The sequence below is a fragment of the Syngnathus leptorhynchus genome, chromosome 7 (genome assembly GCF_054491065.1).
Source record: "Syngnathus leptorhynchus isolate UIUO chromosome 7, UIUO_Slep, whole genome shotgun sequence".
In the NCBI taxonomy this organism is placed as follows: domain Eukaryota; kingdom Metazoa; phylum Chordata; class Actinopteri; order Syngnathiformes; family Syngnathidae; genus Syngnathus; species Syngnathus leptorhynchus.
In genome coordinates, this window is record NC_141201.1 from 13,338,620 (window position 1) to 13,361,481 (window position 22,862).

Sequence of the window (22,862 nt, forward strand, 5' to 3'; positions counted from 1 at the left end):
TAAGGGTCCTAATGCTTTTATTTGCACAAACAAATATTTATTTATCAATTGTGACGGAGGTACGAACGCTACGTGTTACGTAGTTCTCTGATTGGTTTACTGCGCCGATCAACATAAAACGTAATATCCTCTGATTGGTTCATCAGGTCTACATATTACGTCTGTATATTACGTCTCTGTGTGGCAGAAGCCACACAAAACAACTTTACAGATTTGCACAAAATATAGTATTTGTTTATTAATGGTGATGGAGGTACATACTCTACGCATTACGTACAGTCCTGATTGTTTTTTTGCCCCGATCTACGTAAAATGTAAAGTCCTCTGATTGGTTCATTGTGTCTTCATATTATGCCTGTACAATACAGAAGCCACAGAAAGCAACTTTACAGATTTTGGAAACACACAAAAGGCGCACCTTGGTTTTTTTTTGAGAATATTAAAGGCTTTTAAGTGTGCCTTATTGTGCGGAAAGTACTTGAAAATGTATTTAAGATGAAAAATTGGTGAATTTGACAAAAACCATGTTAGAAAATCGTGTATAATCAAAGCACGTAAAATAGAGCTAAAGCGCATTTGTGTATTTAAATGTCAAAAGTGCTGTTGCTGTTGAGCCTCGGTGAAACTACAAATAATGTGCCTGACACGCATCAGCAAACGTGATACGTGGCTAACTTTAAGACTAGCATGAATAGTGAGATACCGTATTGGCCCGAATATAAGACGAGGTAATCAGCATTGAAATAAGACTGAAAAAGTGGGGGTATATATTATATATTATATTTATATTCGGGTTCTCGACATTATACCCATTTTCAATTGTGCGCAGCAGTAAGTTATAGGTTGCTGGTGTCGACTTAGTATGTTGCTGTGATCGTGTGCGTCTTTGACACAAAGTGAGTATATACATTTTATTGTTACTACTGTCCACTGTTGTGCCGTTTGTCCGATCGCGGTTTGCTTTGTCTGCGCGCCGTTTGACTGACAGCTCCGGCGTGCTCATAATCGACTGAGTATGTTGCTGTGATCGTGTGCGTCTTTGACACAAAGTGAGTATATACATTTCATTGTTACTACTGTTGCACTGTTGTGCCGTTTGTCCGATCGCGGTTTGCTTCGTGTGCACACCGTTTGATTGACAGTTCCGGCGCGCTCCTTTAAGTTTGCCTTGCATAGTACGAGTGGCCGTTACGCAGTGGCACGGCGACTAACGGTTGCCAGCAAATATTGTCTCGATCGATGACTTATGTTTGGTGTGTTGCCGAGAGTATTTCATTTATGGTTGTTATTATTATTATTATTTTTTTTTTGCCAATAATACAGTAAAGCAATCAAAACTGAACCACGTCTTCCCTCCTGTGTTTTGACAGACACCCGGGGCAAAAAGAGCATAACCATCCGAGCCAATCCCCTATACAGTCCTCAGGCTCCCCAACAATAGCAGTAGCAGCTTGCATTATTTTATTGCAATGTTTTTCCTTATTCAGATTTGTTTCAAGACTACAGTTAGACTTCACTTTGATGGTTAATGCAGTTGTTGCAATTTTGTTGTTTTATCGCAGTAGATTGTTTTTTTTACATTTCAAAAACTAGAAGCCATTCATTTACAAATGTGATTGCACTTTAGTTTACATATTTAAATGTTCAGATATTAAGATGTGATAGACAGTTTTTGCATGATTTGAATGAGGCAAAATAACATGCGTTTTCTCTCGAATATATTGTTATAATTACTTGTTTCAGATGTAATTTTCTGTATAAAAATTAAATTTGGTGTTCAAAAAGTCATTTTTCTAACTTGAGTCTTGAAAAAGAATAGGTTGTCTTGTAATCGGGGCTGTCTTATATTCGGGCCAATGTGGTATACGTATAGTGCATGCTGCACAAGAAGCACTTAATGTGGAGCTCACAACCAGCCTCTCATGTCTACATCCATGTTGCGAGCGTTGTCAGTCACAACAGCCACTCTCAGCTCCCTTTAGGACATCTGCTAGATTCCTCACGGTGTGGGGCTCATAAAGTGAGCTAGTTTGCAAGATAAAGCCTTTTATCATTGTCAGTCCATCTTTATTTATAGTATAAACAAACATCTGTTCGTCTGTCCATCCTTTATGTAGCACATTCAGGCCTCTAAAACCTAAGGGTGACTTTAGAAGCACTCCCGTAAATCTGAAGTGTTGCTGGAAATTCATCCCATAAACCTGAAGTGTTGGTGAAACACTTGTGACTTTCACATAAAGTGAAAATTGTACCTTTTTTCACTGGGGCCTCGTGCGTTTGAAACAGCCTCAATTAAAATTAGTCCGCCATTCTGACTCAAAGCCTTCAAAATTCTTCTTTTACCCCATTGTCTACAAACATTTTTGTGAGCGACCAATCCCGATCTGATGGTTCACCTTGTTCGAAGTCTTCAAGCACGTCGTCACTTATTTTGAAATGTCTACATATACCATACTGGGGAACCAGGGGCGCTGTGTGTTAATTCCGATGCATTTCTTTGGCTACTAGATTGAGAAAATGGGTCAAGGAAAACAAAATGTATCTACTTTCCCGGTCTTAGAGGTAAAACTGCTTAACAGCGTGAAATGTGGTAATGCGCGCCTATCTTAAATGGGTTAAAAAGGGCTTCTGTCACCGCTGACATTTATCTGTCAATTGTCATTCCCTTGATTCAAGCCTTCACACTGGCGCGCACCCACATGCATTGTTTTGAAAATGAATGCCAACCTCTGCTGTTTTCATGACATACTCTCGAAACCAATAAATCTGCTGAAGTGCGTTAAAATGGAAATAAAATTTAGTAAAGTGGAATACACACGTGGGAATGTGATTTTGTTAAAAAAAAAAACATGATGGGGCAGTTGACTTGAGACTGAGACATACAAAGGATGACAAGAAAAATTAAGCTTTTGTATGGCATTAATTTGTGTTTTTTGCAGACATAAACTCACTCCAGTCTGTCACATTGAAATTTGAGCTCAATTTTGACCTTTTTAAAAAAAAATAATAATAATTCATGACTTCAAAACCTGTGGTATGTTCACCTTTGTGAACCTTTCTGTAGTCAAGTCAAGTTTATTTGTATAGCCCTAAATCACAAGCAGTCTCAAATAGTACAATATACTGTACACATTTTGTATAGCCAAGAAAATTGTCAGTGTTGTATCTTATTTTCAAAATATTGAACATTATATTTATTTTTTAAATAAAGGTGCTGATATGGATGTGTGCCTTCCAAACTATGGTCATTGCAACTTCATATCAGGCAAACACGCCTGTATATTCTACGATGAGGTAAGGCAAGTGTTTTCATGATTCATGTTAATGCTTTGGTTAATGGATGTGGTTTTGACTGGCATGTTTGTAGAACACCAAGCATTATGAGTTGCTAAACTACAGTGAGCATGGTACTACGGTGGACAACGTCCTTTACTCCTGTGATTTCTCTGAGAAGGCCTCGCCATCTCCACCCAGTGGCCTAGTGGCTAAGGTCCAAGGCATCATTCGTAAGTTCTACTTCAAGAAATGAGGGTTAATCTTGTTTCTGACTCTAGCAGAAAAATGAGTTTTGCAGTTCAACATCGCTAAGACACCTGGCTTTTTCTTCCCCCAGGTCGCAGCAAGAAATGGGCAGATGACGAGGATCCCACATCTGTGGTAGGATTGCTCCCAGTTGGTGGAGTCATGAGCAGCCACCCTCAAGGTGGCTTGGAGCAGTTATGCAGCTGTAAAGCAAGCAGCTCAAGCCTGATTGGAGGCAGTGGAGCAGGCTGGGAGGGCACAGCCATGCTCCACCACGGTAGCTACATAAAACTTGGTTGCCTCCAGTTTGTGTTTAGCATCACAGAATTTTCCAGTAAGCAGCCCAAGGAGGAAGACAGTGCCACACCTACAACCAATTGCACCAGCAGCAGCACTTTTAGCATCGCACACACCACAATTCTACCACCTCCCCGTGAGGCTGCCACAGCCAGCAGCCCCTCCAGCCAGGATGAGATGGAAACAGCACCTTCCGACCAAGTGCTCACGGTGGAATCCAAATTTGTCCCGTAAATCAAAACAGGATATCCCACCTTCCCTCTGTTTTCATTTTGCACCTGCTATGACATACAGTAAAGGGAAAGCTGCACAGTTGGCCGGTGGACAGGGATTTTTTTTTAGGTCATTGTTAATGATTTATATATTTGCATGAATTTGGGAATATAATTGACAATCTGTTCTATTTTTTAATGACTGACATCCAACCTTCAGTTCATATGAGGCCAACTTTGAGCGAAGAATATTAGTCTATGCTCAATTATTTCGCCAGTTCCAGTATATTATGTATAATGTAATCTTACTTTGTCAGTCTGTCTGTTTCGCACAAATGTTTAATTTTGTTGTTTGGACTTTCATGCATTCTTGATTTTGTTTGCTGCCTTTGTGCCACAGGTAGCTTTATTTCTATGAAAAGGTACACTACTGCTCACCAATTTGGGGTCATCACAAAATGTCCATTAGAAAAAGTATTGTTTGTGCACTACTATCAGAACATAAGAGGTGGGGTGGGGGGGTCACTTGTCCTTATTTTCAAAGCGAAAGACCTTAAAAAAATGCATTAACATTGACTTGATGAGATATCCTGGCTATGCATGATTGCGTTCAAAACAGCCCAAAACTCTTGAAAGGCGGAAGAACACGCTCACCATTGCCATCATGCCATTGTCTGGTTGAGCCCAGGCCTTTGAACTGTAGTGTACATGTTCATACACTCTATCTGTAAATATGTATGATTCAGTGTCTCAATTGGAGAAGCATTGCAGTTTGTGTAGATTCACCATGTTTGGCTTTTAACTGTACAACCCATGAAATTTGTGATACTGTGTAGACGACCAGAGATTTTGTGATAAACCTTGTTCATAATCTGTACTCTGCTATCATCCATCTGCAATATGCAGTGATTTTTAGCACTCATTTTAGCATCTTGTTGCAGCCCTGTATATAAGTACTCTTTTTCTGTAACTTCTCATCTCCTCATAACTGTAAATACATAAAGATTTTCTAAGTACAAGCTCACTGCATCTGTAGAGACCCTGCAATTTATTTATTTATTGAGGGGGAGGGGTATTCAAGTCTCCTCACTGCTGAGCAGCATAACCGGGACTTAAACACAATATTTGCAGACAGGATTGTTGTAGGTGAAAATATTAAAAACTGATGCAAATTTTAATTGAATATAATTTTAAATATTCAACATGGAAGTCATAATTCCCAAACATTTCACCATCAGTTCCCGTCAACGACGCCCGATCCACGTTCGTCGTCCGATTTTGTTATAACTACAAAACAATAACTACAATTATTGGCACTTCTGAATTAAATGTTTTTGGGGGGGGGGGGGGGGAACCCAACCTCTAAGGGCATTGGGCAATCAAATCACAAAGCGTGCCATAATTACGAGCACCCCCGATGTTAATACTGTAACGCCCCTCAGTGCGTCAAGGATGTTCACACGGTTTGATCGCCGCTTTTAATAACAAAGAAAAGGCAACAGAAAAACACATGCATACAGGAGTTGCTGGTGGCCACAACTCAGGCCCATGCGCTCCACACACCAACTGATTGCCAAGCTAACAAGCCCGCACAACCCACCCCCATGACATCTTTTCTCACTCCTGGCCTCGCCCTCACATGCACAACTACAATGAACAAATAATACAAGACATTACACTGCCCTCCCCTTGATGAAACCCCTCGACCCGAGGGGTCAACAAAAAAAGTCATCCAGCCGTCGTGGCTTTTGCTCCCGTCTCTAGAGTCGGCCCGGGCTGCTTTCACCGCCTGCCAGCTGAGCACAGACAACACTGGTGGAATCTGGGGAACATGAATCCGCCGCACGTCCTGAAGTGGCGGATGAAGCCGACCCCACCTCAAACACGGGAACACCACTGTCAACGGAGCCAACCTGTCTCGGTGCAGGGAAACCCTTCCGCCCCTAGGGGGAACCGCCACTCAGTAAACCACCTCCCCCACCCGCTCAAGCACCCTGCACGGGCAATGGCTGTCCAACTTGGGGCAGTGCCCCTTCTTCCGTTTGGGTGTGTACACCCAAACTAACTCATCAATCTGGAAGTTCCACCCCTTGCTCCACACGTCGTAGTTCCGCTTCTGGCGCACACCGGCTTTCTCTAGCTGGTCCCGGGTGAATACATGCGCCGCCTCCAGTCGGTCCTGCAGTCTCCGGGGATACTCTAGCCTGGTTGGTCCACACAGTCACCAGATGGCCTCCCGAACGCCAACTCCGCCAGCGTCCTGATTTCCCGGCCTAGCATCAGCAGAGCAGGAGTGCAGCTCGTGGAATTTTGAACGGCCGAACGATAAGCCATCAGCACCAGCGGTCCGAGTCACGTTGGTGATTGGAGGTGAGGATGGCGAGCTGCTGCTGCATGGTGCGGTTAAACAGTTCCACAAGACCATCACTCTGCACATGCAAAGGGATGGCGCGTATCTTCTCCATGTCCAGGTGCTCACAAAGCGCAGCGAAAAACTTGGACTCAAAATTTCTGCCTTGGTCGCTGTGGAGAATGTCAGCAGTTCCAAACCGACAGAACATGCCGTCCAGCAGCGCGTCAGCCACTTTCTCCGCCTCCTAATCTGGAATTGCGTACGCTTCTGGCCACTTGGTGAAGTAATCCATCTCGCACAGCACATAACGGTTCCCTCTGTCCATCATGGGAAAGGGACCCATGATGTTCACAGCAATCCTTTCCATGGGCGCCCCAACCCTCTATTTCTGAAGTGGTGCGTGTGACTGGTTCTGAGGTCCCTTGTAGGCTGCACACTCATCACAATGCCGGCAGAAGTCCTCCACGTCTTGACGATGCTAACCTCAGTAGAACCCTTGCCCCAGCCGCCGGAGAGTCTTCGCGCTGCCAAAGTGTCCAGAACCAGTGCCCCATGGCAGGCCCTCAGCACCGCCTCTCTGAGAGCTCCGGGCACCATCACCTGCCACCTCTCCTCCCCGGTGGCTGGTTCCTTCCACGCACGCTGAAGCACGCCATCCTTCAGGTGCAGCACCAAGAACTAGCCAAGCTAACCAGCCCACACAACCCACCCGCATGACGTCACTTCTCACTCCTGGCCCCGCCCTCAGACACAACTCGAATGAACAAATAATACAAGACATTACAATACTTTATATAACCCCTATACACAATAACACTGTTTTTCAAAATAGGAGAATACAGAAAGAGGGTTCTCCGACCACTCAAAATCCCTATCGTCCAGCTACCTGCCACCTCTATTTGGTACAGATATTCCGGTACACTGTTCCTGGTACCCGCGATTGGCTGGCGGCCAGTTCACAGTGTCCGCGGCCTACCACCCAAACGCTGCTGGGATAGGTTCCAACAGGCCTGTGACCCTCATGAGGATAAACGATAAGGATGATGAATGAATGTGTACCGTAATTTTTGGACTACAAGTCGCGGTTTGTGTAACAGTTTGGGTGGGGGGGGGGGGATGACTTATACTCAGGAGCGACTTATGTGATTTTTTTTCAAAAATTTTCAAAATTCAAAAATCTGCGATGTAGTGAAACCGCGAAAAACAAACCGCAATGTAGCAAGGGATTACTGTCATTTGAACTGCAAGTGACGTCACCCGTGCCGCGTGGGGGGTTGTTTACATAAAGGGCAAAGGATTTCATCACGGGATGATGAAGATGACGAAGGGCCTCACGTACTACCGGCATCATTAGCGGCTTTGTTTGTAAGTGACACGGAGGATGAAGAGTTTGAAGGATTTAATGATTTGGAGTGACGCAGAAGGTTTGAAAAACTATTATGGCTTTTAAGCACGCCCGGTCCTTCTCGACGGGAGCTCTCTTTCACCTCCGTGGATGGAAGTCGGGGGCCGGCGCTCAGCCGGGTGGCTGTCCGGTAAACGGTGGATGGGGCTCAGACATGGCTTTTACGCATGCCCGGTCATACTCTACGGAGCTTTCTTTCACCTCCGTGAATGGAAGTCGGGGGCCGGCGCTCGGCCGGGTGGCTGTCCGGGGACGGTGGATGGGGCTCGGACATGGCTTTTACGCACGCCCGGTCATACACCCGGTAGTTGTTGGCTCGTTGAACTCTTGTTTTGTTAAATAAAGAGTCGTTTACCATAGTTATTTGAAATATACTTTATATGTAGTTATATGGGTCTGTGGAATAATTAGAAATCCAACTTACAACGGGTCTGACGTGAGCATATGCGGCGCATACGCGGCATTGTTTACATAAAGCACGATCGACGGATTTAATGAATTGGAGTGACACAGATGGTTTGATAAACATGTTATTTATGTAATAAATACTTGAATAACTCTGAATGTTACGTCAGGCCTGTTCTCAGCTCTTCGTTTGTGTTTATGTCACGTTAGCATACCGTATCGATCGACGTGAGCATATGCGGCGCATACGCGGCATTGTTTACATAAAGCACGATCGACGGATTTAATGAATTGGAGTGACAGATGGTTTGATAAACGTGTTATTTATTTAATAATTACTTGAATAACTCTGAATGTTACGTCAGGCCCGTTTTCAGCTCTTCGTTTGTGTTTATGTCACGTTAGCATACCGTATCGTTTACCCTTTTGTTGCTGGTTCATGTCTGTTTTTGGTGTTGGATTTTGACAAATAAATTTGCCCCAAAAGTGCGACTTATACTCCAGTGCGACTTACATGTGGGTTTTTTTTCACTTTATTGTGCATTTTATGCCTGGTGCGACTTATACTCCGGAGCGACTTATAGTCCAAAAATTACTGTATTTATGCTACCTGCTTATCCTCCTCCATGTACGCCTTGCTCACTAGCAGCAGACGCCAACCTGTGATATGATGCACACCTACACCTGGGATTTATATTTTCATATTTGTATTTTTTTAATATTTTTTTTTCATGTCTAACAGCTTAAAAAACAAAAGTTAATTTAGCATGACATGGTTCCTGTGACGGAACAGGCAGGACAACCAAAAGCGTCACAGTACTCTCGTCTTCATTGAGTGGGAGCAGGCAATGGACAGGACGGGATAGAAATGTGGGACAGACAGAGAAGGCCGCGTGTGCAGGGTTTATATAGGGCGACTAACGAGCTTGGAACAGATGTGGAAAAGCCGTAGGTGCGGGCAATCGTTGCGATTGCCGCTGACGGGTCGGGAAGGAAGGATGAGCTGTCCATGGTACTGATCATGCATGACAGGTTCCTCCCTCTATGAAGTGGTAAGTTTCACGTGCTGACACGCTCACACATTAGATAAAAGATAAGAAAGTTGCTCGTTTCAGTAGCCCAGCATAGCAAAAGAAAAAAGAACAAAGAATGCGAACAGCAATATAATAAGTAATACAGTAAACAAGAATACACCAAGAGAAACTATATACATAAAATAATTAACAGATATCCATGATCAGAATTTTGTATACAGCATACACAGTTTGCATGTATGAGCATCAATTTTATTGTATATGCAGAATAAATAAAAAGTGTGTTGTATGCATAAAATGAGGACAGTGATGGCAAAGTGATCAGGTAGGATGACTCAGTGGCTCATGACATCCCGATATAGTGTATAGTCTTAACTGCCATGGGGACGAATGAACTTCTAACGCGCTCCTTCCTGCAGTGGGGAGTTCTCATTTTCTGACTGAGGGAGCTGCCCAGATCACCTACAGTCTCTTTGACTCCGGTTGATCCCTGCCTCTGTACAACATTTAAGTGACTAACAACATTCAGGTGACTAACAACAATTAAGTGGCAAGAAGAGTAGGATGCTATTCGCGCCCGGACTGACCGGGAGAACCGGGAGAATTCCCGAAGCGCCGGCCTGCTGGCCTGCGTCTCTGTTTTGTTTTTTAAGTCTGCCGGTGCGGTGGCGCGCCTATCAGAGAGACAGGCCAGGCCACTCAGACCGGTAGTGTTGGCTCCTGAGTGAACGATTCGTTCAAAGGAACGACTCTTTTCAATGAACGAGAGTGAACAAATCACTTCCGAAAGTGATTCGTTCTTTTTTCAGTTCATATGACTTCAACCAGTAAGTGTCAGTAATGCACATTGAAGCTGGTGCCACCTCGCCGTAAAACAAAACGAAGAAGAAAATGAGTAACTTCCCGTTCACAAACGAGTCGTGGATTGCATTTCCCGTTCACCAACGAACGAATCAGTGAGTGAACGAATCAGTGAGTGATTAGCATTTCTGGTTCATCGCGAGAACGGATCAGTGAGGGAACGAATCCTGACTTTCCCGACTTCTCGTTCACGAACGAGTCAATGGGCAAACTGGCTTTCCGTGCATCAACGGATCAGTCAGTGAACTTGTTGCGTCTCCGAGCGTGAACGATGTAAACCAGAATATAGATTTACTTATAGTAGGTTTTAAATAATTTGTATGCATATTTATGCCTAAATATTGTTATCCAATATATCGATTGCAGTTTCACATTAGATTGCTGGTTTGAGATGTACTTTTATTATTATTATTATTATTGTTTTTTTAAAACATTTATATCATAACTTGTCTGGTGTTTTATTCCTTGTTTTTATATTCGCCAATCAAAACAAAAATCTGACATTTGGTTAACTGCTTTATATGACAATATGTATAAGTTGTTACATGAGTTGGTGACCTCCAAAATAAAAAGATGTCGGCATAACGTTTTTTTTCAACCTTTTATTCAAACACAAACACATTTGGTATATTAACACCATCAACTACAAGCCAACAAATACAAAATTAAAACATCAATGTCGGGATAACGTGTGTCGGCTGGCAATGGCATAGCAGTAATGCTGTCACTCACTCACTCGCTCGCTCGCTCGCTCACTCGCTCACTCACTCACTCACTCACTCACTCACTCACTCACTCACTCACTCACTCACTCACTCACTCACTCACTCACTCACTCACTCACTCACTCACTCACTCACTCACTCACTCACTCGTGAAGACCAATCAGCAGCGCCAGCGAGCGTTAGATGGAGGAGGGACTTTACGAGTCAGTGACGTAACTTCCCGTTCACGAACGAGTCGTGGATTGCATTTCCCGTTCACCAACGAACGAATCAGTGAGTGAACGAATCAGTGAGTGATTTGCATTTCCGGTTCATCGCGAGAACTGATCAGTGAGGGAACGAATCCTGACTTTCCCGACTTCCCGTTCGCAAACGAGTCGATAGCTGAACTCCCTTCCCGTGCATCAACGGATCAGTCAGTGAACGTGTTGCGTCTCTTAGGGCGAACTATGTAAACCAGAATGTAGATTTACGATTTACTTATTGTAGGTTTTAAATAACTTGTATGCATATATATGCCTAAATAGTGTTACCCTATTTATAGACTGCAGTTTCAGATTAGATTGCTGGTTTGAGATGTACTTTTATTATTATTATTATTATTATTATTTTTATTATTATTATTATTATTTTTATTATTATTATTATTATTATTATTTTAATAAACATTTATGTTATAAATTGTCATGTGTTTTAGTCCTTGTTTTTATATTCGCCAAACAAAACATAAAAATCAGACATTTGGTTAACTGCTTTATATGACAATATGTACACGTGTTTTACATTGTTATATGAGTTGGTGTCCCCAAAATTAACAAATGTCGGCATAACGTTTTTTTTTCAACCTTTTATTCAAACACAAACACATTTGGTATATTAACGCCATCAACTACAAGCCAACAAATTCCCATCACTACTGGCCAGGAGCATGTGAGGAGGGAAAGACGATTGGTTTATATCAATTAACACCCGCCCCACAGTCTGTATCAACCACACAAAGCGTGGGTGGAAGAAGAGATGTGGTACGTATGTCTGGTGCCGGCTGCTGTGTAGCTAATAGTGATGGGGATTCCAGTTCTTTTAGGTGAACTGAATCTTTAGAATCAGTTCACTCAAAAGATTCGTTCAAACGAATGGTTCAACGAATCGTCCCCCCCCCCCCACACACCGACTGATCCAATTTCTCTCCTTTTTTTTTCAACATCCCTTGGAAACAACCCATACACATCAAATATATAGCCTGCCACATAATTTTTTCACTTTGATTTTTGGGGTGTCTATATACTGAGCCCTGTGTAGGCTGAAAACTTCGATTTCCATCAAAAGACGTGGCATCCTTTTGTTCCTGAGACATTAAACTGTCCATATCAGTATAGATATCCAACTTTTTTTTCACCATTGAAATCTGATGTGTTTTCAAAGTGTTCCTTTAATTTTTTTGAGCAGTGTATTTGTTGGCTTGTAGTTGATGGTGTTGATATACCAAATGTGTTTGTGTTTGAATAAAAGGTTGGAAAAAAAAACCATTATGCCGACATCTTTTTATTTTGGGGGGCACCAACTCATAACAATGTAAAACACGTATACATATTGTCATATAAAGCAGTTAACCAAATGTCAGATTTTTATGTTTTGATTGGCAAATATAAAAACAAGGAATAAAACACCAGACAAGTTATAACATAAATGTTTAATAATAACAATAATAATAATAATAATAATAATAATAATAATAAAAGTACATCTCAAACCAGCAATCTAATGTGAAACTGCAGTCAAAATATTGGATAACAACAAAATCGTAAATCTACATTCTGGTTTACATAGTTCGCGCTAGGAGACGCAACTCGTTCACTGACTGATCCGTTGATGCACGGAAAGGTTGACTCGTTCACGAACGGGAAGTCGGGAAAGTCAGGATTCGTTCCCTTACTGATCCGTTCGCGCAATAAACCGGAAACGCAAATCACTCACTGATTCGTTCACTCACTGATTCGTTCGTTGGTGAACGGGAAATGCTATCCACGACACGTTCGTGAACGGGAAGTTACGTCATTTTCTTCTTCGTTTTGTTTTACGGCGAGGTGGCACCAGCTTCAATGCGCATTACTGACACCTACTAGTTGAAGTCATATGAACTGTAAAAAGAACGAATCACTTTCGGAAGTGATTCGTTCACTGAAAGGATTCGTTTATTTTGAACAAATCGTTCACTCAGGAGCCAAAACTAGTAGCTAGCGGGCGAGCGGTGCAAGTGAGCATAATGGACTTCGAACGTGGTAAAATAAAATAAAAATAAACAGGAAAGGCGGTGCGGAGAGGGACAAAATAAGAAAGGCGCTGGAGGAGAACGCTGCCAAATGCAGAAAAGTTATGGATTTATTCAGTCCCTCCCCCCCCCACACACACACGGTACCATTAAAAACGGTGTGTGCCCACGCGTGTATGCATGCCAGTTTGCATGTGTTGTGTGCATATGTGCCGCTGCCATGTAATAAGGCTGTCCCTCTGCTGATTTGTTAGATTTAGTTCCAGTTGATTTTGTAAGTTGAAGAGTCATTTGTTATTCTTTCTTACATGCACATTCCTCTAAACTTTGTAAATGGCCCTGGCTAAATTAATATTAAAATATATGTCTATGTTTCATATGCAAAGGTGGAAATATTGCCAGATTTGGTGCTTCAGAAAATAGGCCCAGTACTCGCGCTGAGCAGCTGACAGGTAAAGGACAGTCATCTGTCACTGCATGGGATTGAATAGGCTATGACTATGCATGAAACATTTGGAAAAAAAAGCATATATTTAACCATATCATTCTTTTGATATTGATTAAATGTGTTATTGTCGATAATATAATTATCATGCTGGTTGTTCTGACACTCCCAGCAGATGCAGAGTATACTGGCAAGACAAGTCCAGGGAGCAGGGGATGAGAAAGGACAACTAAGGACACAGACAGACACTCAGACTCAGAGAGACCTTTTGATTATTTTGCTTGTCCCCATTCTTGGTATTTTGATTTGTTTTTCCGGTACCACCCACAACAAAACTCAAAGAATGATTGTGTGCATGTGTGTGCGCACAAATGCGTTTTGCTTGTGCCCATGCATTTAAGTGTGGGTGTGAACACGCACGTGTGGGCAAGGCCAGCGTGGCCAGGTTACATAATTGACTCCTGGCCTGAAAAAATCTCCCAGTCCCTGATGTTATTGCACAGTTATGTCTCTGAGACTCTATGAGTGGTGTGAGTTCATCAGAGTGACAGCCTGGCTTTTCATGCACTGGATGAGTTCCACCTTCCATCAGTCACTTTATCTGCACAACAAAAGAAAAACAATGACAATCTGACAAACACAAAAGTGGGCATTTAGAAAACATGACTTTATGACAGTATGCTTATTGTATAAAGTTGTTTTTAATCATAATGTTCTCATTCCTGGTACAATGTCAGGTGTAACTTCACTAAACACGTCCCATCCAGTAAGTAAATAAAGACGTGTGTGTGCATGTACTGTATATACTTCAAATGATGTCACCTTGAATTGTATCACTAGAATCAATCCTCTTAAACAACCGTGTGATCAGTGTATTGAGTTAAATTATGGTGCAATTGTATTGCAGCCAGCCACAATCACCAAGGCAAAAGGGGTTCGATGCCGCGAGTCGCGGTATTTTACCGACACAGTGACGTTACAGTGACGTATATCAACAAGCCTACGACCATACCTAAGAACGTCCGATCTCAGAAGCTAAGCAGGGTCCTCGTTAGTACTTGTATGGGAGACCTCCTGGGAATACCAGGTGCTGTAAGCTTGTCCCAGCTATCGGTAAATAGTGGACAGATGGGACTCGGCCATGGTAGGAGAAGGTCACTCCGAACAAAAACCACAGGCGTTGCTCGCGCCTGGCTCCGCACCGTATACCAGGTGTGCAACAAGGGTGGATGAAGGCTTAAAACCTGAAACGGCCAGAGTATGGCTGTGAGGAGCTGCGCCCTACAGTCATTATTAATGTGCAATGTATAGCTTCTGAAGCGACCGAGCGAGAGATATGTTGTATGTGACGTGTAATGAAACTGACTTTGTAGAAACTGAACAAAAATACTCAATGCTTATTCACGTGTAAATGCGGCGCATCCCTTCAAGAGATATGAATTAGCAGCAGAGCTACATGCTATAGTTATATATGCAACAGTCACCAAATGAACACAACATGTTGTTTACTCACCTCCTGCTCCTCTAAGAGTGAAATTATGTCCTCCAACAATTCTCTGCCACGCAAAAAGTCGCTCGGTGATGACAATGTCCCCTCTGGTCAAAACCACACCACAAACTGACGCCACCCCCGCCGTACAAACTTTATTCTCAGAATTCTGACTTTAAAGTGAGAATTCCCACTTTAAAGTCAGAATTCTGAGAAAAAAAAATCCTCTCACCCCCTTTTTTTTCTTCACTGGCCCTAATCCTCTTCTGTACTAACAAGTATTTTTAGTTTGAATACATTGTTTTATTTTTCAGGTTTTAAGATCAGCACGTTTATTTTCAGATTCAAGTTTTTTTTTCGAAACACGAGTTTGTTTTTTCAAGTACAAAACCTTTGACCCCAATCTATCTCCATACAAGTTCGCCTTTCATTTAGTGACCCTAACCTGTTGACATTCATTTATTGTCTTGCCGATTTCTGGTCCGTCCAGTCTGTTGAGAGCCGTTAACAAGAGAACTATTATCACACCCAAACAGGAAATGGGTGTGTTTGAATATTTTTAACATAGCAGCGTACAGAAAGTAAGTCACAGCAGAGCAACTGTCTTTATCAACTAACGTCCATCTATCCATTTTCTGAACCGCTTAGTCCCCACGGGGGTCGCAGGCGTGCTGGAGCCTATCCCTGCCGTCATCGGCCAGCAGGCGGGGGACACCCTGAACCGGTTGCCAGCCAATCGCAGGGCACACAGAGACGAACAACCATCCGCACTCGCACTCACACCTAGGGGTAATTTTAGAGTACTCAATCGGCCTACCAAGCATGTTTTTGGGATGTGGCAGGAAACCGGAGTGCCCGGAGAAAACCCACCCGGGCTCGGGAAGAACATGCAAACTCCACACAGGGAGGGTCGGAGGTGGAATCGAACCCGCACCCTCCTAACTGTGAGGCGGACGTGCTACCCAGTGCACCACCGTAAAACTAACGTAATTACATATATTATTTTTGTTGCATTTGTTTTTTCAAGTACAAAACCTTTGACCCCAATCTATTGCCATACAAGTTCGCCGTTCATTTAGTGACCCTCACTTGTTGACATTCCTTTTTTGTCTTGCTGATTTCTGGTCCCTCCAGTCTGCTGAGAGCCTTAAACAAGAGAAACCTTGTCACGCCCAAACAGTAGTGATGTGCATTCCAGTTCTTTTGAGTGAACTGAATCTTTAGAATCATCATTCAAAAGAATCGTTCACTAAATAGTTATAAATGCTGATTTATTGAGGAATGGCCTCAAACCGATGCCCCGTTTAGAACATCGTACAAATAAAGAAACACCGCGTTAGACGATCGTGAACTTGAAGCATGTTGGCTCATGTAACTTCGATCTGTAAATAAAATGAACATCAGAATCAGCTAAATTTATTAAGTTTGTGCATGCCAAACAGGGAATTTGACTCTGGTTGATCTCAGCCTCTGTACGACTTTTAAGTGACTGACAACATTCAGGCGACTAACAACATTTAAGACTTAAAAGGGGTGTCCAAACTTTTTGCAAGGAGGGCCAGATTTGATAAAGTGAAGGGGCCCGGGGGCCAGTAGTTTTTTCGGACATTTTTTTAACTACAATTTCATCCAAATAAACACTGTTATAAAACAAATTTCATTCTCCCAATTGTCTTTATTTTTTAAATGACAAAATAACCAAATATAAGCCACTCAGGCAGAACAACTCTAACACAAAACACAAATTCTGCCTTTCATTCATATCTGAAGAGTCCGATAACATTGAACAAACTGTATGAAATACCTTAAATTGACATGAGTTTAAAATTATTTTCGCCTCATGAACATTTTAAACAGGAGTTATAAGTAATACATAAAATACGATAACATTGAACAAACTGTATGAAATACCTTAAATTTACATGAGTTTAAAATTATTTTCGCCTCATGAACATCTTAAACAGAAGTTATAAGTAATACAAAGCTGTCCGTTATTATTAAAACTTAAAACAAGTGAATTTTGCTCTTGTCATTCACAATATCTTTCAGAAAGTAATAGTTTGTGTCACGTCTACAGGTTCATAACATCAACAGTATTAACATGGCCACTTCGTAATATTTAATGTTAAGTAATATTTACTTTTGATTTACTTTTGACTCACAGCCCCGCGTGAAGAATCGCTGTTCTGATGCCAGTTCAGCTTGGAGCTGCTTGACTTTATGAGCGCGGTCACTCCCTGTTAGCTTGTCGTATGTGTTAGCATGTTTAATCTGATAGTCTCTTTGGGTTGAAATCCTTAAACAAGGCAACCACCTCTTTAGAAATTAGACAAAAACAATTGCCTTGATTTTCAGTGAAGTATTGTAATTCCCATTTCTCTTGAAAGCGACGGCCCTCAATGTGAAATTTCCTTGTTTTCTTTGCAGTCGCCATGGCAGAAATGAGCGGAGAGGGGTGGTGCTGCCACTTCTCGGTAATAGGACGAATTACAGTTTCAAGTTTCATGATTTTTTTTTCATTATTCAGTTTGACAGTGCAGGTGGGCCATAAATAATACATTATAAGATCAAAGCTGCGGGCCGTATGAAATCTGACCGGAGGCCGGATTTGGCCCGCGGGCCGGAGTTTGGACATGGATGCTTAAATTTTATGTGGTGAGAGCAGGATGTTATTGCACAGTGATGTGTCTGAGTCTATATGAGTGGTGTGAGTTCATCAGAGCAACAGCCTAGGGGAAGAAGCTGTGTCTGTGTCTACTGGTTTTGTAACGCTGTCCGCAAGACTGTGACCTGAGCGAGAAGTCTGCAGGGATGTTACTTGCACGTTTCCTGGTCCTGGATAGGTACAAGTCTTGGATAGATGGGAGGTTGGTCCCGATTATCTTTTCAGCAGACCTGATTGTCCGTTGCACTCTGTGCTTGTCTTGTTTGGTGGCCGATCCAAACCAGACAGTGATGGAGGTACAGAGGATAGATTGGATGATGGCAGTCTAGAAGGTCTTCGGCAGCTCCTGTGGCAGGTTGAACTTCCTGAGCTGTTCTCAGAAAGTACAGCCTTTGCTGGGCCTTCTTCCGGACAGAGTCTATGTGGCCTGTCCATTTCAGGTCCCGTGAGATTGTGGTACCCAGGAACTTGAAGGTGTCTGAGGAGAGTATGGTATTACTGCGGATAGTGAGGGGTGAAAGTGGTGAAGGGTCCCGCCTGAAGTCCACTGTCATCTCCACGGTCTTGAGCGGGTTCAGCTCCAGGTGGTTTTGGCTGCACCTCCTTTCTGTACGCAGTCTCGTCACCGTCCCGGATCAGTCCGATGAGAGTGGTGTCTGCACACCTCAGGAGCTTCACAGAAGAGTCGCCTGAGGAGCAATCATTGGTGTAAAGAGAGAAGAGCAGTGGGGAGAAGACGCACGCCTGGGGGGCGCCAGTGCTGGTGGTCCGGGTGTTGGATGTGATGGTCCCCAGCCTCACATGCTATCTCCTGTTGGTCAGGAAGCTGGTGATCCACTGACAGGTGAAGGCAGGCACCGCGAGCTGGACGAGCTTCTGGTGAAGGAAGTCGGGATGAAGTCCACAAACAGGATCCTGGCGTATGTTCCTGGGCTGTCTAGGTGGTGCAGGGTGTAGTGCAGTCCCATGTTGATCGCATCATCCACCGACCTGTTTGCCCGGAAGGCAAACTGCAGGGGGTCGAGCAGGGGGCCCGTGATGTCCTTCAGGTCACTCAACACTAGCCTCTCAAAGGATTTCATGACCACAGATGTCAGGGCAACAGGTCTGTAATCATTCCATCCTGTGATGGTGGGCTTCTTGGCTACCGGTACGATGCTGGAGCTTTTGAAGCATGAGGGCACGGTTAAAGATCTGTGCAATCGTTTACACAAGTTTGAACAGAAAAAACATTAGTTGACAAGACTTACGGCCAAATCTTGTTCAAGGCAACAACGTTTGAAGAACAATATCAGCTTAATAAATCCACGGGAAAACCGATGCCGTTACCGGGTCTCGTACTCTGAGTGAGCAAACACTCTAGGCTAGTAAATAGAGGCTAGAATTTCAATAGACATTCTCATAGAGATTTCAATACAAAACATACAGAGGGCAGAACAGACAACATTTCTGTTTGAGCTCAAATTATTGTTACTTCCTGTTTTTTTGGGGCAATTCCGGTTCACTTTATGTTCATTTTGGGGCACTTCTGGGTCAATCCAAGATGCCACACTTTGGAAGTGGGGGAGAAAGGGTGAATTGGGTAAGCATAGTGGAAGAAGGGGAGAAGGGTTTGAATCTGGTCACAAAAGATGAACAGTTGCAAGTTGGAACAGGTTGAATCAGCTGAAAAATGTAGAAATTAGAGTTTAAAAACGATATTTTGGAAGATTTGGCATGTAAAGTGGGGCCTCGGTTTTTCGAACACAATCTGTTCCAGAAGGCTGTTTGAGAAGTGAATTGTTCGAATTCCGAATCATGTTGTCCCATTACAAATAATGGAAAAAAAATGTCATCCGTTCCAAGCAAAAAACCCCATCATTTTTTCATTTGCCCTTTTTTGTCCGATCGCGCAACTGCAGCGCACCGGCGAACGCGCAACCGTAGCGCATCGCCGACCAGCAACCGTAGCGCGTCACCGACTGCGCAACTGCACCGTGCTGGTGGCATTATTGTGACAGAACCGTCGCTGAAATTTAGAAAATATTTTTAAAGTCCTCATGTATTTTCCAAAATTTAAGTGGACCTCAGTGCGCAGGGAGTTTAATCTTGTCCGATCCCGCAACCGCAGCGCACCGCCGAACGCGCAACCATAGCGCGCCGCCGACCTCGCAACTGCACCGCGCTGGTCGCATTATTGTGACAGAGCGGTCGTTAAAATTTAGAAAATATTTCTAAAGTCCTAATGGACTTTCCAAAATTTAAGTGGACCTCAGTGCGCATGGAGCTTAATTTGGTCCGATCGCGCAACCGCCCGCAGCGCGCCGGGCACTCACTGTCGCATTGCTTTAGGAGCGTCTTTGTGTTTTAGGATGGTTTTACTGCTCCCACTTGCTTCATTTGATTAGAGTTGATGCAATCCTCAGAGTAGCGAGAATGTAATAACGAACGGAGTCAGTTGGGATGCGGGTCCTCTCGGCTCATCTTGCGCGGTTCGACAACCGAATTTCGTCCGACATCCGAAGCAAAAAAAATCTAAAATTTTTTGTTCAAATACCGAATTGTTCGAGAACCGGGACGTTCGAAAACCGAGGCGCCACTGTATTTGCTCAATTTTTTTACATCACCAAAAACCAACCACTTCTCATGATTTTCAGTTGTCGGATCACAAGTATGAGCACAAATATGTTTACACCAAAAAGGATAAACGTTGCGACATCAGCATTCAGAAACACACAGATCTGGGAAAAAGTCTGTAAACTCAAACGCAAGAATTCCATCATCATCATCGTTATCATCAACATGCTGGCGTTCAGACATTAGGCATACCGGGGCCATTTTGTCTTCCATGGGCGATATTGCTGTAGTGATGAGACAATTAAACAGAGCACGCAGACATGGAATACAACAACATCCACATAAGGTGAGCATAGCAGTAAATATCGCAATTGATATTATAATTGAGGACACAAGGGCTTTATACTTCCCAAAGGCATCCACCCAGTTGTCCCACATCGATGTGTCCACACCAGAGTGCTCTTTCATCCTCATGTTGAGGGACCGCAGGCCTGCAATGGCCTTCGTCAGGCTCCCATCAGGGGCGGTGTTGGGGATGAAGGTACAGCATTGTTTTCCGAACATTGCGCAGACCCCTCCTTTCTGAGACAACATATCAAGAGCAATGCGATTCTGGAAGGCCATTACGGAAGTTCTGGCTAGCTGTTCATGCACCGCCTCAAGCCCCGCTTGTGTCCAATTGACCAATTTCTGCATGTTGTAATGGATGTAATTTATCCTGTCCACGTTTTTATTCATCGCACACCACCAACAAATGGAGGACTCCCATCCTGCTGCAATTTGGTCAATTATTTCTTATTAATCAGGAACTCCTCTTGGGACTACAATTGCATCAATTTCAGTCAGATCATCGTCGCCACTCAAATTTAAAGACATTTTGTTTTTTTTCTAGCTTTTTTCCCAGATCTTGGCATGTCGATACATAAACAATTTCCTTTGACTACATTCTCTGAAAGCAAGGTTTCTCTTCTTTTTTCTTTTTTTTTCTCAACGGATATTATATAGAACGCTCTGTCGCACATTTCACAATCAGTAGATGTGACAGATTTCACACAATCTTTGGTCAATGGCAACGGTACAACATAAAGAATCGGTCGCAAACCTATACATATGCCTTTTTATTTCTTTTTCTCTGGTTTGCAGCTTGTTTTGCCATTATCAATCAATTGTTTCTTTTAACAGTTACTCTTAGTTACCTGAAACCAATTATCGACATTCATTTTAGAGATATTAATTTCATTCTTTAACATCTACAGCAGTTGTTGATAAAGTACACAAATAAACATCATACTTTCTCCATGGCAATCCAGATGCAACACAGCGGATCACACTGCAAGGGCCAAATTCATTCATTCATTCATTTTCTGAACCGCTTTGTCCCCACGAGAGTCGCGGGCGTGCTGGAGCCTATCCCGGCCGTCATCGGGCAGCAGGCGGGGGACACCCTGAACCGGTCGCAGTGCACACAGAGACGAACAACCATCCGCACTCGCACTCATACCCAGGGACAATTTAAAGTCTTCAATCGGCCTACCAAGCATGTTTTTGGGATGTGGGAGGAAACCGGAGTTCCCAGAGAAAACCTACGCGGGCTCGGGGAGAACATGCAAACTCCACACAGGGAGGGCTGGAGGTGGAATCGAACCCGCACCTAACTGTGAGGCGGACGTGCAACCCACTGCGCCACCAGAGAGGGCCAAATTGATCTTTTAAATCGACACAATGCAGCATAATTTTGGGGGTGATCTATACAAGTTGCCCACTCATCTCTCCACTATTCATTATGACTATTAGTTCCCACAAATATCATATTGTTGAAGTTAACAAAATGGCAACAAAGATAGCCACCCAACATGCAACAACAAATTATTTCTTTACACGTTTTTGCCACTGTTAAGGCATTCAGTGTTCATTTTGAAGCCAATTCAATCCAATGTATCTATCATGACCAGGCATTATAACCCTGTGGATTGTGTTTAGCACATGTTAAGCAAGCTCTACAATTTTTTTTTTTATAAATGTTTTGAATATGAATCAAATCCATATGTTGTATAAAGCTGACTGACCTGCCCCACTAGCCCTCCTCTTGAGCTATGTGACACACACCATGGCTCAATATTGCTGCCCATTTGTATCATTTTTTTGGTAGGATAGGTCAGTCTTCTGGTCATTTATAGATGCCATTGTCTACTCTTGCCCCTCTTTTCGTCCATAATTGAATTTCAGTCTATGGACTTTGTCGCTGCACATCTTTAAAAATGTTTCAGTAATTTAATCTGCTTATTGTGTGTATAAAAGTTGAAGCGTCTTTTGCGCTGCAGCTATGCGGTTCTGTCTGCAAGCCTGTTACCTCTTGACACCGAATCAGTCTTGTGCGTGTGCCCTGCACACGTGCATATAGCTACTTTTTGTGGCAATTGGACTGCTTCCACCACTAGCTTTAGCAAGTAAATGGATGGCCCCCCAAATGGGGAGCGACCCAGGTAGTAAATGATTAGACATTTTCACTTTCTTGTAGTTTCTTTAGTTACTTTTCAATAATTTTCTCATTGTTTATCACAAGAATCTTAGAAATTTGAATAAAAATCAAAATGTACATTTTATCTTACTCACTTGTATAACTT

At 43.0% G+C, this 22,862-nt stretch overlaps 1 protein-coding gene and 2 long non-coding RNA genes across 5 annotated transcripts in view; 2 read left to right on the top strand and 1 right to left on the bottom strand.

The window, feature by feature from the left end:
- phf12b (PHD finger protein 12b) overlaps window positions 1-5,144 on the top strand; it is a 49,018-nt gene extending 43,874 nt beyond the window's left edge. The window contains exons 14-16 of one of the 3 annotated variants that reach the window (XM_085917032.1): window positions 3,212-3,294; window positions 3,368-3,506; window positions 3,614-5,144. In XM_085917032.1, coding sequence (XP_085773158.1) covers window positions 3,212-3,294; window positions 3,368-3,506; window positions 3,614-4,053 — 662 coding nt within the window. In that variant the 3' untranslated portion in view covers window positions 4,054-5,144. The other 2 variants (XM_085917031.1, XM_085917033.1) reach the window with 2 other exon arrangements.
- Window positions 5,145-13,065: 7,921 nt separating this feature from the next.
- Window positions 13,066-13,790, top strand: LOC147054828 (uncharacterized). The gene is made up of 3 exons (XR_015066769.1): window positions 13,066-13,357; window positions 13,470-13,535; window positions 13,701-13,790. It is a non-coding gene; the product is annotated as an uncharacterized LOC147054828 (long non-coding RNA).
- A 2,768-nt stretch (window positions 13,791-16,558) lies between these two features.
- On the bottom strand, window positions 16,559-22,757 carry LOC147054829 (uncharacterized). Its single transcript, XR_015066626.1, has 3 exons — window positions 18,933-22,757; window positions 18,484-18,846; window positions 16,559-18,371 (listed from the first exon to the last, which is right to left on the bottom strand). It is a non-coding gene; the product is annotated as an uncharacterized LOC147054829 (long non-coding RNA).
- Window positions 22,758-22,862: the final 105 nt, after the last annotated feature.